The sequence below is a fragment of the Setaria viridis genome, chromosome 2, assembly GCF_005286985.2.
Source record: "Setaria viridis chromosome 2, Setaria_viridis_v4.0, whole genome shotgun sequence".
NCBI lineage: Eukaryota > Viridiplantae > Streptophyta > Magnoliopsida > Poales > Poaceae > Setaria > Setaria viridis.
The window spans coordinates 12,005,991-12,022,015 of NC_048264.2; the positions used below are offsets into that span (position 1 = coordinate 12,005,991).

Consider the following 16,025-nt stretch of genomic DNA (forward strand, 5'->3'; position numbering starts at 1 on the left):
TGCCCAAAGCTCGCTTAGGCCGCTAGCCTCGGGAGAAAAATCACCGACGAGAAGGCCAACGCGTACGAGGTCAGGCTGGGCCTCGGGTGCAAAGCTTGGAAGCATGATGGCATGAGCAACAAAAGGGGTGCAAATCACGGAGCCTTGTGAGAGCGGAAATCACGGGACTGTTAGAGTAGCTCTAAAAATGTGACGCACGGATGACCTAAATGTAAGGAATATCCTGAAAATGTAGCAGTTGAGTGAGGGTAACTGTGTAAAGTGCACAGGCATTCCGAGCACTATAAAAGGGGGGCCTGCTCCCATTGTAAGACAACGCTACATATTTAATGAAGTGACGATTTGTGTTCTTATTCCTTTGTTAATCTCATTGAGTATTAATTTCGCAAGGAGTTACGACCCAACACCAATGAAAGTAATGGCTTGCTTGCAAGCATAAACTTTGATCTTATCATGTTGTATCAGTAGGATGACACTGCATTTCAAGAGTTTAGGGACCTATATGACACCTGAAGCTAAGTTTAGGGAGTAAGATATGCATTTTGAGAGTATAGGGACCTAAGTGACACCTGCGCCCAAGTTTAGGGAGCTATATATGCATTTTAAAAGTGTGGGGACCTAAGTGACACAACCAGACAAGTTGAAGGACCAGCCATGCATTTTACTCAATAAAAAATTACCAGACCTTGCGAGAGGCTAATGTCTTGTTATATATAATTAAGTGTTAGCTAGCATGACATAAACAGGGTAATGCTAATTTCCTATGAGAGGATATTTTATATTCTTAACTTACTTGAGAAAGGGTGAGGATTAATTTGACCGTGGAGGTCTCGAGATTATCTCGACTTCGGTGAAAGCATACATTAGGAATTGTTGTTGCGATACTCCCTCCGTCCCAAATTACTATTTGTTTTGGCTTTTCTAGATACATACATTTTGCTATGTATCTAGACATATTATATATCTAGATGCATATAAAAAATTATGTACCTAGAAAAGCTAAAACAAATAGTAATTTGGGATGGACGGAGTAGTAAGTAATACAGGGTTTATAGTTCATGGGTTTTGAATCAAGACATAAGTCTCATATGTGCTAGTTCACCTAAGATCTTTGAGTAGTGCCTTATGGGAAGTTGGGAACAATATGGTTTCATCAAATCACTTGAGTCGAATCATACTTGTTGTGGAGTCCTAGAGCAACTATCCAGTCTCACATATCCAGCACTCCTGCAGCTTTGTTGATTAAGGCGAGGTCCAATCCTTGATCATCTTGAGAACCGTGTTCAAAGTGATAATTTTAACTTATGATATATGATATCATGGTCACATTAATCTAAAAACCCTGAGTACGAGAACATGATGTTAAGTTTGGCTATTGCTGACTATGGAACCACTACTAGAGAACTCGGTATTAGTACCGGTTTGTAGGGTGCATATCTCTTGAAAATGCATCCGGGATTAATCCATCGAGATAAATGGGGGTCTTTTATCATGGGTCCCTCAACCGGGATATAAGATCTCCTTTTAGTCCCGGTTTGTAAAATCAACCGGGACTAACGGGGCTGCCACGCCAGGCGCTGGATAGACCCCTTTAGTCCTGGTTGGTGTTACAAACTGGGACTAAAGGTCGCCTCTTTAGTCACGGTTTGTAAAACGAACCGGGACTAAAGTGCGTGCATACAGCACCATGCAGGCGTCTGCATGCAACCTATAATTTCGTGCATATCACGTACCCCTTTAGTTAACCTTTAGTAGTTGAGAAGCTTTTTTTTATAATGAAATCAATCAAACTAGTATTTAAACGAATCAAACAAGTATTTATACAAATACTATACAATTCTTAGGGTAATATATATATATACAAATCTAATTAGAGTACGTATTACATATATATACAAACTAAATCAAACTATATATATCTACGATGATCTTCCCGTCGAGGTGATGGGAGCATCTAATTTTCGTCCATCGTAATGGAAAGTCTCCTTGTGAATTTACTACCTCGTCCACAAGGAATCCAATGAGACCTTCACATATTGCCGCTACTCTTTCCTTCTTCAAGAGTCCCCATTGAATATTCCACATCTGTAATTTGGATACATATATGTGAATTTTACATGAACAATTGTAGAAAATAAATAACTATTAATAGTTTTATTTTACATACTTTAAATTCGTGCTCCGTGGCCTTGATGGTCTTGGGTCCCAATAAATTGTGCATGTGCTGACAGACATAGTAGCCACATAGATTATCATTCCCAGGTTCCTGTCTTAAGCACTTTAGTAGGAAAAAACAATTAAGTTATTAAATATTTGCGCTATAGAATGTACAAAATGTGCAGACTTTATACGTACCGGGAAGTCTGTCCTCCATGTAAGTTTTTCTTTGAATTGACTTGATCTATCTACCCTGATGAATTCTCTCCATGCTCTGCGGATTAAAATAATGAATGATATAGTGTTAGGTGAAAATTTAGGAAACAAAATTTTGTATAGATATAGAGGTCCAAAATTATTACATGTCTAGCGTTTCTTGCACGTCTTGGTACTCCTTCGGATCTGTCCTCAACGAATCGAAGACAGTGACATGACTTCGATCAATGTCAATAATAATGAGGATCCAGTGGGAGCTGCGTACGTAAATATTCATATATATTAGAGGTAACTAACATTAATCAGGTAAGGAAAAAGAAAACAAAAATAGACGGTATACACACACTTACTTGAAGTTGTATGGAAGTAGTATGTGATCCTTTAATTTTTGTCTGTCTAGGGAATTGTATACTACCAGCAACATTTTGTCTAAAAAATCTCATACCTGGGCTTGGTTCACTATGGATGGATCCATGAAGCCAACATGGAGGTATGCTTCATGTCGGCACGTCCGAATTAGCATCCTACATAAAATGGAAGATGAAGTTAATTAATACGGTGACGCATGCACAAAAAAATGATATGAGCCAAATTTTACATGTAGATATAAACGGATACTTATAGAGTCCAGACGCTTATCAGAGAGATGTCTAGGGCACCATCATGGTACACTTCGTATATATCCTTGAATCGTAGCCATAGGACTGCCTCGCCTTCACCGTGAAAATCTATCGGTTTTATCTTAAGGGCCAACATCTCCCTCTCATCGGCAGACAACTTCATGTACCATTGATGGAATTCGTACATCTTCGTTGATAGCTTCTTTAGCGAATCAGGGCTAACCATAGGCTTGCCTAGCTCAAAGGTCCATTTCGGTTCACTTGGCGGTGCAGCTGGCAGCTCGACTTTTTTCCTTTTTTTTCTTCTCATCAACCTTGACTAACGCCCGTTCATAGTTTGATAGTAGTGGTTAACTCTTTTTTTCCTTTTTTTCCTTTTTTTCTTGTGTCTTGATGAATTTATATAATTCTCTTCGATCTACTAGCGGTGGCTCCATCTCCCTTGCTTTTCTTAATTCCCTCTGTTTCCTCAACCACTCACTAGCTTGCACTTGGGTTTCGGTCCAGCGTTTTTCATGAGTCATTGCCTCCCAGTGTTCCTCAGAAGTCACCTCAGACTCCTTCATTTTCTTCTTACGCTATCTTGGCTTGGGAGGTGGTAGTCGCGACTTCTTAAATGGTGCTCTTAGTCCCCGCGGAGGTGATCGAGGAGGGGTGTTGTTGTTGTCGTCGTCACTCCAACCACCAGGATGTGGTGGAGATGGAGACCTTGATCGAAGCGACGGTCCCGGTGGTGATGCCGATCGTAGAGCAGGTTGTGGTGGAGATGATGGTCTGGATGTTTGGGGAGATGGTCGCTGTTGTGGATTTGCAGAGAGTGGTCTTGAGCTCTGAGGAGGTGCCTCCACGCCGGGGATGATGATGTAGCATTTGCGCCATAGAATGACCCCGTGAACCACTTCTCCTAGTGTTGTTGACCCGTCTCCTGCCGGGAAGTCGAGCTCTAGGCCTTCAAATTGGCTATCAGCGATTCTCTCTACGCCAACACTGGCATAGCCAGGTGGAATATCCATGCCATGGCATATATGATTTGGCAGAATTGGCAAGGCACTCCCGTACCCCACCTGGATATATAAAAGAAATGAAGTTCTTAAACTTCAAATTGCCAAGGCACTCCCGAGGCTCCGGTGCATAAATATTATGTATATATACATACCTTAATGCTGAGGTTGCCGATCGGTATATGCAGCTGCACCCAGAGACTCCATTCATTATTATTGTTGTTCGCCTACCGGCTGCTGCTGCGCTGCGTACCCAAAGGTAAGATCGAGCAGCGCTGCCTCTCTGGCTTATGCTGCTGCAATTAATGAAGTAGTATATACTCACTGCACATTGATACACACGAATAAAATTATTAGAGCCTCCCGGCGACGTGACGAGTGACTGCGATGATGCGTGTGTGCGGAGGCCTCCCGGTTGTTCGTCATTTTCTTATTTATTTTTTGGATGCAAATCCGTTTAGCACCGGTGGGTGTTACCGTCACCAACCGGTTAATCGTTTAAAGATAAAACCAAACGATACTAAATGGCACATTGAGTACCGAGCATTTTGGCCGGTACTAAATAGAGTGGCATTTAGTATCGAACAAGCAATACTGGTCAGGTGCTCGGTACTAAAGAGGGTTACTGACCAGAACTAAACCGGAACTAAAGGTCGATTCTCCGGAACTAAACCGGAACTAAAGGTCGATTCTCCAGTAACGAGAGGCTGCACACACCTTTTCGTCAAATGTCAGCGGAGCTCAAGCTTCTTGTTCTTCATTAGTTTTGACTTGAATTCACTTGCATCCTCTGGTAGTGTCGAAGCTCTCTGAATTCTTAATCTCTTGCAAGAATAGAATTCTCGGATCAAAAGTATGCTTCTCATGTGCATCCTCTGGAATATATGGAAATGTTGAGATGCAAAAGTTTTCAGACACGAAGATGAAGCTAACCTACAGATTGCTAGAAGATGTCAGGACGATCTCCTCCTCTGGTCAAATAGATGTGGCAGCTTAGCTGATAAGGAAAAACTTCTTCTGTGGTCTAATTCTTTAATTTCTCCTTTTAGTCTAGTTCTGTTTTGTAAAACTTCTTTCTCCTCCTGCTCTACCAACCTGCCCACGGGGCCTGTAATTACCCAATGTAAAAGTGTTATTTTACCCATGAAATAAAGTTCAGGCAGCCTCCAAGGCTGCCGTAGTTTCTCTCAAAAAAAAATAAAAGAAACACAGACCCAAATACACAAGCAAGGAAGACGTGCGAAAGAAAGGTGGGGATGGGAAAGAAGGGAGAGGATTGCAGCCTGCCTTGCAGTTGGAGGAAGTACCCATCCTCGTTTATTCGCCCATAACCGGGCCATGGGAGCTTAGTGTAGAGAAGTTACTTCAGGGCAGTGAGTTACTGGTAGCATCTAAAGGTAACCCCTAGGCCCCAAGTTTAATTTATTCACTTTCACGTATACACCCAATGACACGAACATTGTAGATGAAGCCTGAGCGCATGTAGGAAGGCCAGTGCAAGTATATACTCCCTCTTTCAAATTGTAGATCCATATATAAAGAATTTCTAGGTACATAAAAAAATATGAACCTAGAAAAGCTGAAATTACCTACAATTTAGAATGGAGGGAGTATATAAGAAACTAGCTTCAATTAAAGACACAGAAAAACGTACGAATAGAAAGAAGGATGGACAGATAATAACCTGTTAGAAGGTGTAAACTTGCGTATCCAAGTATAGCTAGCAGGGCCGAGCCGGCAAAAATCGAGGCCCTGTACCAAACTTTAAAATGAGATCTACCTTAAAAAAAATAGAACTTTAAATAAGATATATGATATATATCACAATAAGATATATCAAAAATCGTACCTATTCAACTTTTGCTTTCATAATCTTTAATTGAAGTACTTCATTCTTTTAGTATTCCTTGAAATGAAATCTTCAATAATATGCTCATAATCAATCTTCTCCAGTAATCCACTTTCAAGTGCTATTGTAGCCAAATCATTAAGTCTTTGTTGTGTCATTGTCGAACGTAAATATGACTTCAATAGTTTCAATTTTGAAAAGCTTCGCTCTGCTGATGCAACGGTCACAGGAATGGTCAACAGAATTCTATATGCAATACTTGCATTGGGAAAACAGTCATGCCGCTTTAGGAACTTTAGAATTTCAATAGGACCCATATTTTCTTTAGGAATGAAATGTTGAAGAAACTTTAACTCCACATACAAATCATTGGCATCAACATCAGATTTTCCGTCTTTTGTAAGGACAGCCCCAAGATTATCACAAGAAGATTTCAAACTCGTGTCATCCAATGATTGTAATGTTTCAGAGGTAAATAGGAAACCAAAATTTTGTTGGTAACTCTGGTACTGTTCAAATCTTGTTGTGAGTGAGGAAATTGCTTGATCAACAATAGGTAAAAAATAGCTTATTCTAAATAGCTCCTCGGCAGATTGTGTAGTAGCATTTGTGTCATCTAGGTTCTCATCAAATTGTTTCTTTCTTTTAATTTCTCTTCTTTTACGAAACGTTGTACCAATATCCATCTCAAGTGCAATCCCTTTGGCAATCTCTAATGCTTCTGAGAAACCAGTTTCCCTATAACCCTTGAAGAAAGAAATCAACCCTTCCACTTTCTCAATGGCAACATCAATAAGCATATCTTTTGCTTGCAAGTGTTTGCTTACTAAATTAACGGCATATAATACCTCATACCAAATGACGATTGACAATATAAATTCATATTCTCCAAGTTCATTGTTTGCCAAGCCCTTAGCCTCACTGCTTGTTTTTGGATCATTATCAACATCAGATACCTGAAATTGAAAGGAAGAAAATATGTGTTATAGTTGGAGATTGCCAAAATAAGTACATCATTATCAAATATCAGTACAAGTGTACAATAATATTGGGTACCTGAAGTAGAGCCTCTCGAATGTCTGTGCACTGAAATCTTATAGCTTTAACACTTTCAACACGACTCTCCCAACGTGTAGCTGATACTGACTTAAGAGTCAATCCTGATATGTTATCTTTCAGAATCTGCCATTTCTTGGTAGAATTAGCAAAAGTTGTATAGATGCGCTGGATGATTCCAAAGAAATCCTTAGCTTTACCACAAGTCTTAGCCATATCACAAAGTGTTAAATTAAGGCTATGGCAACCACAAGCAGAATAGAAAGCACGAGGATTTACATCCAAAAGTTTCTTTTTTACCCCTTTATGTTTCCCTTTCATATTTGACCCATTATCATAACCTTGTCCTCTCACATCATCTATATCAAGACCAAGGAGCTTTAGTTCATTCTCTAGCACGTCAAAAATTCCTTGCCCAGTTGTATCATTGACATCCAAAAATCCTATAAAGGATTCTTCTACGCGAACATCACTTGAAGATGAGTCAACATATCTTATAATTAAAGACATTTGTTCTTGGTGGCTTGCATCAGGAGTACAATCAAGTATGACAGAGAAGTACTTTGCACTCTTTATTTTCTTAATAATTTCAGACTTAATAGCAGAAGCAAGCAAATGTATCAACTCATTCTGAATCTTAAAATCAAGATAATGAGCTTGAGTTTCCTCACTTGTAATACGACGAACATGTTCTTGAATAATTGGGTCAAATTCAGCCAACATCTCTACCAATCCCAAGAAATTCCCATTGCTATCTTCATACATTTTGCTATTAGTCCCACGAAAAGCTAGATTATGCTTGGCAAGAAATTTAACAATGCAAACAATTCTGAACAAAACTTTTCTCCAATGGTCCTTTTCTTTCTCGAGTTGTCGTTGAGCATCTTTATCAATAGTTTGATCCTTTTGCAATCTACTACGCAACTCATACCAAGTTGTCATACTCAAAACATGATTTGGACTTGTCTCATGCTCTTTAAGTCTAATACCAAGATGTATCCAGTCATTAAACCCCTCATTTGCCAACTGACCTTTTCGATGGCCTTTTGTAAATAATTTACAACCAAAGCAAAAGACCTTGTCGAGTTCCTTAGAATAGACAAGCCAATCTCTATCACAATGCTCCCCATTTGATAAAATTCTTGTATAGAATAGTGCAGAAAACCTTCTGGAATATCTATCCTTAGGACCTTTTGTAATTGATAAATCTCTTGTAGGGCCCTTTTCTGCTAAAATATCAATTTGTTTATGATCAAGGGAATCCCAATATCTAGGATCAAATATATCAGGCTGAAAGGAATCATTAACATCTGCAACAATATTGTCATCATTAACTTCCTCAACCCCAACAATATTTTCTGTCTCTATCTGACCATCTGTAGGATCATTGTCATCATTATTATCAAGTGCAGCTCCCTGTCCTTGACCAAGTGATTGATTATCGGTGGACTCTTTTCTAACAAATTTATCCATAGCACCCTTTTGAGATTGAGTTAAATCCTCTATTCTTTGTTTTTTCTTACGCTTTTGGTAACCAGATTCATACTTTCTAGACCGATTTGCAGAAGACATGACTACAACCTCAAATTGAAACACTAGATAATTCAGAACCGGAACAAAGATAACCGAACACCTAGATGGATCAATATAATATTAATCATCACTAATTAACATTTATTAACATATTAAAAATTAACTGAACCAGATTAGGTACCTGGACTCGTGGAGACTCGACGATCGATCCCAATTCACAAATTAATCGGCCGGCAGCAACGGCAAATTAATCACGCGGTGACGTCTACTGGTTGCTGCCTGCGCTGGTCGGCGGACGGATGAGAAAACCAAAAAGCGATCGCGTGGATGGGAGACAAGACGCGGAGGCATGCGAGACGGCGGAGTTAGGGCCTTGCGGAGACTGACCGAGCTAAATTGACTTGTTTTGCTTCCGGGTGCCTGATGGGCTGCAGGCAAGCTAAATTAACCTGTTTTGCTTCCGGGTGCCTGATGGGCTGCAGGCCTGCGTGTCTGCGTAGAAAATATTTTGGGCCCCTGGAAATTGGGGGCCCTGTACCGGCGTACCGGCTGCACGCCCATGCGCTCGGGCCTGATAGCTAGTTGGTTTGCTATATATCTTCAATGCACACGAGAGAGAGGCCTGCAGACAGAGGAATCGTCTTTCTCTCCATATACATTGACATTGAGAAGTCTGAGTCATCATCAGTCCTATCCCAAAATATATTGTCTTGGGGTCAGAATTGGTGCATATGGTGTGCTCATTTCTTGGCGAAGCGTGTTAGCCTAAATAAATTAGCTACCTAACAACTAATGCAATCAAGTCTGCCATCACCAACTTGACAAGTCAAACCGCTCCTGAAAAGCATATAGTTCTGCAATGGTTTATACCAATATTATGTATAGTTCTCTACTTCTCTGGAATTACTCCCCAAGACCTATAATCGTTCCACTATTGTTTGTTAAAATATAATGGACACTGTATTGGTTGCGAGAAATGAGCAGTTGGGCTTTGGATGATATGCATCTCTCCCAGTCGATAGTTTAGTGGTGAACACAAGAGCTACATGTATTGAAGCGGAAAACTAATTAGCAAGATTTCTTAATCAAGATAACAAATAGAACGACCCGCTAATGTCATGGACGGAGGAAAATATAATACAAAGCAGTGCCTAATTTATCTGTGTTGATCTGTTGTGAAACGAAATCGACCTAAGTACTTTACAATCATAAGAAGTAAACAAAGACAGATGACGGCAGAGTGCAAGAAAGAAACGCCGAACCTCTGATTGATTTAGTTGCAAGTCTTTGCCAGATTAACAGCTCTCTGATTGGCACTTGTTTATGTGACACCCCGCGATTCAAAATCTGACTATGGTCCAGCTCCCACACCTTTCTCCTGACATTGTATAAAAGGGTTAACACTGAGATGCTATGTTCAGAACATGAAGATTTATAAGCTGGTTTGGACCTAATTGAACTACCAAGGTGGGAATAATTCCACTAGAACAAAACATGTTGGCCACTAGGGGCTGAAATCAGAATACTAATAGACTGGGGCATTACATTCCCTCCCCTTCAAGGCTAACATCAACTTACTGCATTCACAGCAGACAAACACTCAGAATCTCCCCTCATTGTCACAGCCATGCCATGTCCCCTCTACAGGCCAACATCCATGCGCTCATTTAGCAAGAGTACTGGCTCTGATACTACGTCTAACACCACACCTCCAAACTCTGTTTATAGTCTAGCTTGCACATGGAATGGGTCTACATTTGCATAGCGCATCTCTTACACAGAGGCGGTATATATGTTTGAAATACGAAGGCTTATAAACTGCAACCTTATTTTGGACTACCAAAGTGGGATAAATTCCACCAGAACAGGTCACATGGTCCCAAAACCATAACTCATGGGCCGCGTACCATGGTTTGTCACTTTTATTTGGTCATTGTAGTTCTCCATACCCATACAACTGCTCGAAATCCTCAACTTCCTAAATATATCCCGACTATCTTCCAAGCTAAATGCTACATATCAAGGACTTTGATTGATTTTATCTTGCTACATCATCCTCCTTTTGTATCAGCCTCTACTGTACTTTTTGGAAACACCCTTGTGGTCCTTTGAAATGGCAAGACAACAAAACATAGTTTATAATTACCCACATTTGAAAAAACCTGAATATTTTGTCTCATATATCAATTGCACAACAGTGAGGATCTAATTTGTCTATCCATATCTTGTTTGTAATTTTAGTACACTTTAATTGCTTAGCAAAGATGAAGTCAGCATAATAGCAACAACCTCAGTGATGTGATGGGGGTTCAAGTTAAAGCTAGTACCGAATTTGTAGCAATAATTCCTTCAGTTTCTTCATAAATATAGCTTGTCTACCATGTCCTTGATTTGTAGCTTTGGTGTTTGTTATAATCCTGATTTCAGTTTGTCAAAAGCATTAATTAGGTGCACTTTGCTATCCAAACTGAAAAGTCCGTAGATTTGTATTTCCTCTTCCAACTGATTCACTAAAACTCAGTTATCAGCCAAACATATATGGCAATGCTTAGTTATGTATACCAGTTGCATCCTAATTAGTTGGAAGATAACTGGAAATTTAGTCTTCAAGTTCTCAAGTTCATCTATAAAACTTAAGTTAGCATAAGTAATTAGGTACATAATTAGGATGCAACTGGTATACATAACTCAGCCCATGTATGTCCACGTAAATTTAGTCTTCAAGTTCTCAAGTTCATCTAAAAACGTAAGTTAGCATAAGTAATAGAGGCTCAGCACCCTCCTGCAGTCTGACTCTAGATTCGCCCGTGCCCATGTCCAAATCCTAGCTCCACCTCTTCATAGAACAATCTAGTCATTGCAGTGGGCGAACTTAGGATGCAGCTCACGGGTTGAGTATTAAGAATTTTTAGAGAAAGGATAAAGTTCGGGCCTTTTGCATCATCCAATACATACGGCAATTATTGATTATGACATCATCACATCAATGAAAGGTTTAGAAAATGGTAGTGCTAAAAGCTTCTGAACTATATGATAACTCATATCAATCACATAATCAAGAATCGAATTGAGCATCCAGTCTGTGATCACACCTTTGATGGAGTCATTGCGACAAGAGTTCCGCACTTAAATGTTGTTCATTTGGAGGGAGTGGTGCGTCCCTTGAGGGAGGAGGCTTCTACTGTCAAGTTATGGCTAGCACGATTGGCCAACCTTTTGAAGTGTGCTGAGACAAGTGGAGAGCATACTTGCATTTCGCCATTTGCTTAGGAGACATATTCTTGACCGCAAGATTGGTAATATCTAGTCTGCATAGGTTCTTTGGTGGCGAACTATATTCCAAGTTCCCAACTTGTGAGTCTATACTTCTTATGAAGTATGATTGTTAGCACACAAAACCATTGCTAGTTTGTCCCGTGGTAGGCACAATAGATTTACAAGCAATGTGATATGTCGCATAACCACCCGTTTTCTAAACTCTAAAGGACCAAGCCTTCTAGGACTTGTAAGTTGAAACAACTTCTGACAAACAGAAGGGACATCATGCCGTTTATGATAGGGTGCATTTTTCTTCCTTCGTCATGCTCCATCAAGCATAAAACTTCAGTCTTCTAAGAAATAACAGAAAGATTTATGGTGGCGTTATTAGTTTTCTATCCTTGTTAATGAGTACAAGGCTCTTCAGTGTCATGCGATCTTCCATGCATGCCTTTTCTTTCCTCTGTTTTCCTGTGTCTTCTCTGTTTTCGGCCACTGGAAGGTGACACTATGTCAACGGAATTCATCATTTGTTCAGTCAACTCCCATTCCATTTCCGTCAGACATGGTAATTTTTCTAAATAGCCAAATGAATTCATGCAAAAGTGAGAAGAGTAAGATGCGAGTTCACAAATTTCGTTAGTTCTGCTGGCGAACAAACAAAAGAAAGTCGGAATCCCAAAATACGAATTGCTGGCGTTTTAATCAGTTCAGATTGGGATGCAGGAGCTGGCTCTTTCAGTAAAGAAGGGGAATTAAAGGAATGTCCATTCACAAATCTTAAGTTTTACTGATGGGAAGAAATTTTCTTATCAAATTTCCTTTCACAAGAACTAATTCCATGCAACTGTGTGCATGTTACAAATGTACAAAAATCAGAGAACTATTCCGATAGAAAAGAATCTGGATGCGCATCTACATGTAACGTCACTTTGTATTGTCTAGATGAACGACGTTCCTCTACATTGTGTCATTAACTAACTGGGTCTTTTTCCCAAAGAAAAACTAAAAGGATCTTGACTTGTGTTTTATATGGTGAAACACCATTTTTATCATCTTTGTATCTCAACATTCTCATCGGCAGTCCATTTCTCATGTACAAAAGATATCCACTCCAACGGTAGCAATATAATGCAGCCACCTTTTGCAGCAAAATACCCAATCAGGGATGGGCAATCCGCCTCCAAAAATACTCTAAAACACAGGTCCAGATGTGAGTGAAAGGCGAACAGAACAGAGAACCTTCGCAGCCTGTCTGACACAGGCTTGACAACAAAACCGAGAACGGCCCAAGCGGGAGACAGGAGTTCCATCATTACTTTTTTTTATATCTAACTTAGGCCCAACTTGATTTACTAAACTGTATGATGGTTCAATCACAAGTAAGAGGAATGTGGGAGAACTCACAACTTGGGCCATTCAGGAGTAATGCATGAGATTGAGTTTGTGCATCTATTAAGCAACAAACTCAAATTTACCTGATATTCCCTGCACAATTATTTCTGTTGTTTTTATGTCCAACTTGGTCTGCCCAGAACAAGGAGCGTACGTGTATTTCTCCGTACATAACAATACGACAGCTTATGTTCACGGAGGTTTGTTGCTATTTTTTTTCTAACAGAAAAATAATTAGTAAAAACTATTGCCATCTTGATAAAAACGTAGCACATGCGTACACATAAGGACTTGGAGTGCAACAAGGAAATGTTAAGCCTTCTAATTAGTTAACTAACAAGTAGCACAAGTCTTTGCTAAATAAGCAACATTCCGAGAGTCTCCTGACCAGGACACGAGTTATATACGTTGATCCATGTCTGGTCTAATGTGCAAGAGCACAAGCTAGCCTTGATGAGCGGACCAATGGATCACACTTGTTCAACCTTATATGCTGATGTTTCTTCATCATGTTTTTCTCTACCATCCTCCTGATGTACCTCAGGTTTCTTCTGCTCTTTCTCGTCTTTCGCGTTCTCCATCGGGTTAACCTCGCTACATGATTCAATCATAGCCTCCTTGCTTTTAGCCCACAACACACTGTAAAGTCCTCCAATAAGGAGGATTCCGCCCAAAATGCTGCCAGTGAGTAAAAAATACAACACGAAGATTATCAGCAGCTCCGGATGCATTCATTCATGAAGAATCGATGCAAACTCGTCCCCTCTATTAGTATAAAAATATTACTACTTACCTTCCAAGATGAACAATCTCCCCCAGGAAGAATGAGGAGCAGAAGATTGTCAAGACGAAGCAGAGGGGAAACCACATCGCGAGGAAGACGGGACCTTTCATTTCCACGCACCATACTTGGAGGTAGTTGCACACCCCAGCAACTACAAATCCCTGGGCCATCGATTGAACCGCCCATGAAAGAAGAAAAGCAAAACGTTAATTTTCTTATTTACTCCATGTTACCAAAGTTTACCTGTTTTTTGTTTATTCATTCCATAACATATAGTTGTTGCACTGGAAACTGTTCTTTTTTTAGATGGAAAAGGTACGGTGAACTTTTAGTCTCTATACTGACAAAGCTTTTGTACTAACATACTAAATTAAATAGTTTAGTGAGAATTATTGAAGTGAATTTTCCATCTTTTATATTAGTTCAATATTTTGAATTGAACATGCATGCAACTCAATAAGAACAATAGAAGGAGGAAGCAATATATCATTATTACAGTGTATAGAACGGCGAGCAAGCTGATGTCTAGCCCGAGCTTCCACTGTGAGATGTCCCTTTCGGCCACGGCTGCCACTACGAACAACTGCACTGTGCTGAAAACGGACTGTGTTACAGTTACAAGCATCTTGTTCGGGTACTCCTTCAACAGGGCAGTCTGCATACAATGCACGAATACATCATTATGTTTGTAATACAGAATAACTTGTTTGCTTGCAATTCTTCCACCAATAATCTAATGCATGGATTCACGACCATGAACAGACCTGCAAGATGATCCACAGAGACCATATCATGTCACCCAGGAGCTTGAGGAATGTCCCTTTGATCCATGTCACCTGCCCCGCAGGAACTGAGGAAGTCTGACCACTGTGGAATGCATGGTGATGGTTTACAGGGCTTAATGATGGCCCAGCAAAGAAGGCGATGAGGAAAATTCCTGCCAGGCAGAGCGCTACACCGGTTAACTTGGCTATTCCATATGCGCTTTTCAGTTTTACCACCTCCATCCTGCACATAATTCAATTAACAAACAAGCATTTGTAACTGGTAGGTCAATGCAATTGAATTAAATCAATAGGTCTTATAGTAGCAGTGTACCTTAACAACAAGGCTAAGCAGAAGATGGTGACAGGTTTGGAGTTGCTAATTGCTGTTTGCACAGTTGCTGATGTGAACCTTAGTGCTAAATTCAATAGATTTATGGCACATGTGTTTCTGCAAATGAACACACCATTAGTTATATATATACATCTTAAAACAATATACCACCCAAAGGAGTAATCTTTCTACAATATATCACTTTGTTGAGTTGATTAAAATATAAATACAGTACACAACTAAATATATGCACAATCATGTACATATATACATGTACCATCTTTGCAATGGAAAACGGTTAGTTTGAGCCTGAAGATGGTAGTCCAGCATTATGGTCATACCCGATTAAGGCACATAAGAAAAGCTTCAAGAGCAATCCAAACGACATAGAACACATATTTTTCCTGCAAATTGAACAGAAGAAACTTCAGTGTGCGGATCTGAAACCAGGAGATCAAGTCACTAGTTTCCTTGCACCCAATTTAATTACGAGTTATTAGTGAGTTGGTTACCTTTCACGAAAAATGGCAATAGGCAGAAGCAAGACTGTTGCCGCTAACTGGCAGTAGAAGGTGAAGACGAAGGTGTTAAACCCCTGGTTGAAGGCCGCCTTGAGGATGACGAACATACCGGTGTAAATGACTTGTATGATGATTGCTACTACGTAAGGCTTCTTGGCGTCCATCTCATTCATGTTGTAGCCTGTGGAGGAACATGAAGGAGAATGGGAGGGGGTATATATGTGGGAACGAAGAGGAGGGAAGGAAGGTGAAAGAAAGCAGAGGGAATATTCAGCTGCGCTGGAGACCATCGATGATGTTTGGTTACCTAGAAACGGAGTTACTGGAGAAATAGGGAACTTAATCAGGGCAGTGAGTTGCTGCCAATGTGTAGGAAGAAACTCTAGGCCTCAACTTTTAGTACACTAAGACATATACAGAAAATATTTACACACACACACACACACACAGAGAGAGAGAGAGAGAGAGAGAGAGAGAGAGAGAGAGAGAGAGTAGTAGAACAGAGAGGAAAGAGAGTAGTGCAGGTCAAAATTGTGT

The 16,025-nt window shown here is 40.0% G+C and overlaps 2 protein-coding genes and 1 long non-coding RNA gene across 4 annotated transcripts; all 3 read right to left on the bottom strand.

Moving 5' to 3' along the window:
- Positions 1–1,882: 1,882 nt before the first annotated feature.
- LOC117845064 (uncharacterized) lies at positions 1,883–5,563 on the bottom strand. The gene is made up of 4 exons (XR_011897485.1): positions 2,520–5,563; positions 2,356–2,431; positions 2,168–2,278; positions 1,883–2,085 (listed from the first exon to the last, which is right to left on the bottom strand). It is a non-coding gene; the product is annotated as an uncharacterized lncRNA (long non-coding RNA).
- A 109-nt stretch (positions 5,564–5,672) lies between these two features.
- LOC117845059 (uncharacterized) lies at positions 5,673–9,020 on the bottom strand. 2 transcript variants are annotated; one of them, XM_034725938.2, is made up of 4 exons: positions 8,614–9,020; positions 6,900–8,532; positions 5,844–6,799; positions 5,673–5,746 (listed from the first exon to the last, which is right to left on the bottom strand). In XM_034725938.2, exons 2-3 carry the CDS (start codon positions 8,469–8,471, stop codon positions 5,870–5,872), a joined length of 2,502 nt encoding a protein of 833 aa, XP_034581829.1. In that variant the 5' UTR covers positions 8,472–8,532; positions 8,614–9,020; the 3' UTR covers positions 5,673–5,746; positions 5,844–5,869. The 2 variants fall into 2 exon arrangements, with proteins under 2 accessions (XP_034581829.1, XP_034581830.1); XM_034725939.2 differs by lacking the exon at positions 5,673–5,746 and having other exon boundaries at positions 5,766–6,799.
- Positions 9,021–13,319: 4,299 nt separating this feature from the next.
- On the bottom strand, positions 13,320–15,814 carry LOC117845060 (WAT1-related protein At5g64700). Its single transcript, XM_034725940.2, has 7 exons — positions 15,480–15,814; positions 15,309–15,371; positions 14,968–15,084; positions 14,634–14,877; positions 14,366–14,524; positions 13,879–14,030; positions 13,320–13,763 (listed from the first exon to the last, which is right to left on the bottom strand). The coding sequence occupies exons 1-7, from the start codon at positions 15,776–15,778 to the stop codon at positions 13,556–13,558; spliced, it is 1,242 nt and encodes a 413-aa protein (XP_034581831.1). The 5' UTR covers positions 15,779–15,814; the 3' UTR covers positions 13,320–13,555.
- Positions 15,815–16,025: the final 211 nt, after the last annotated feature.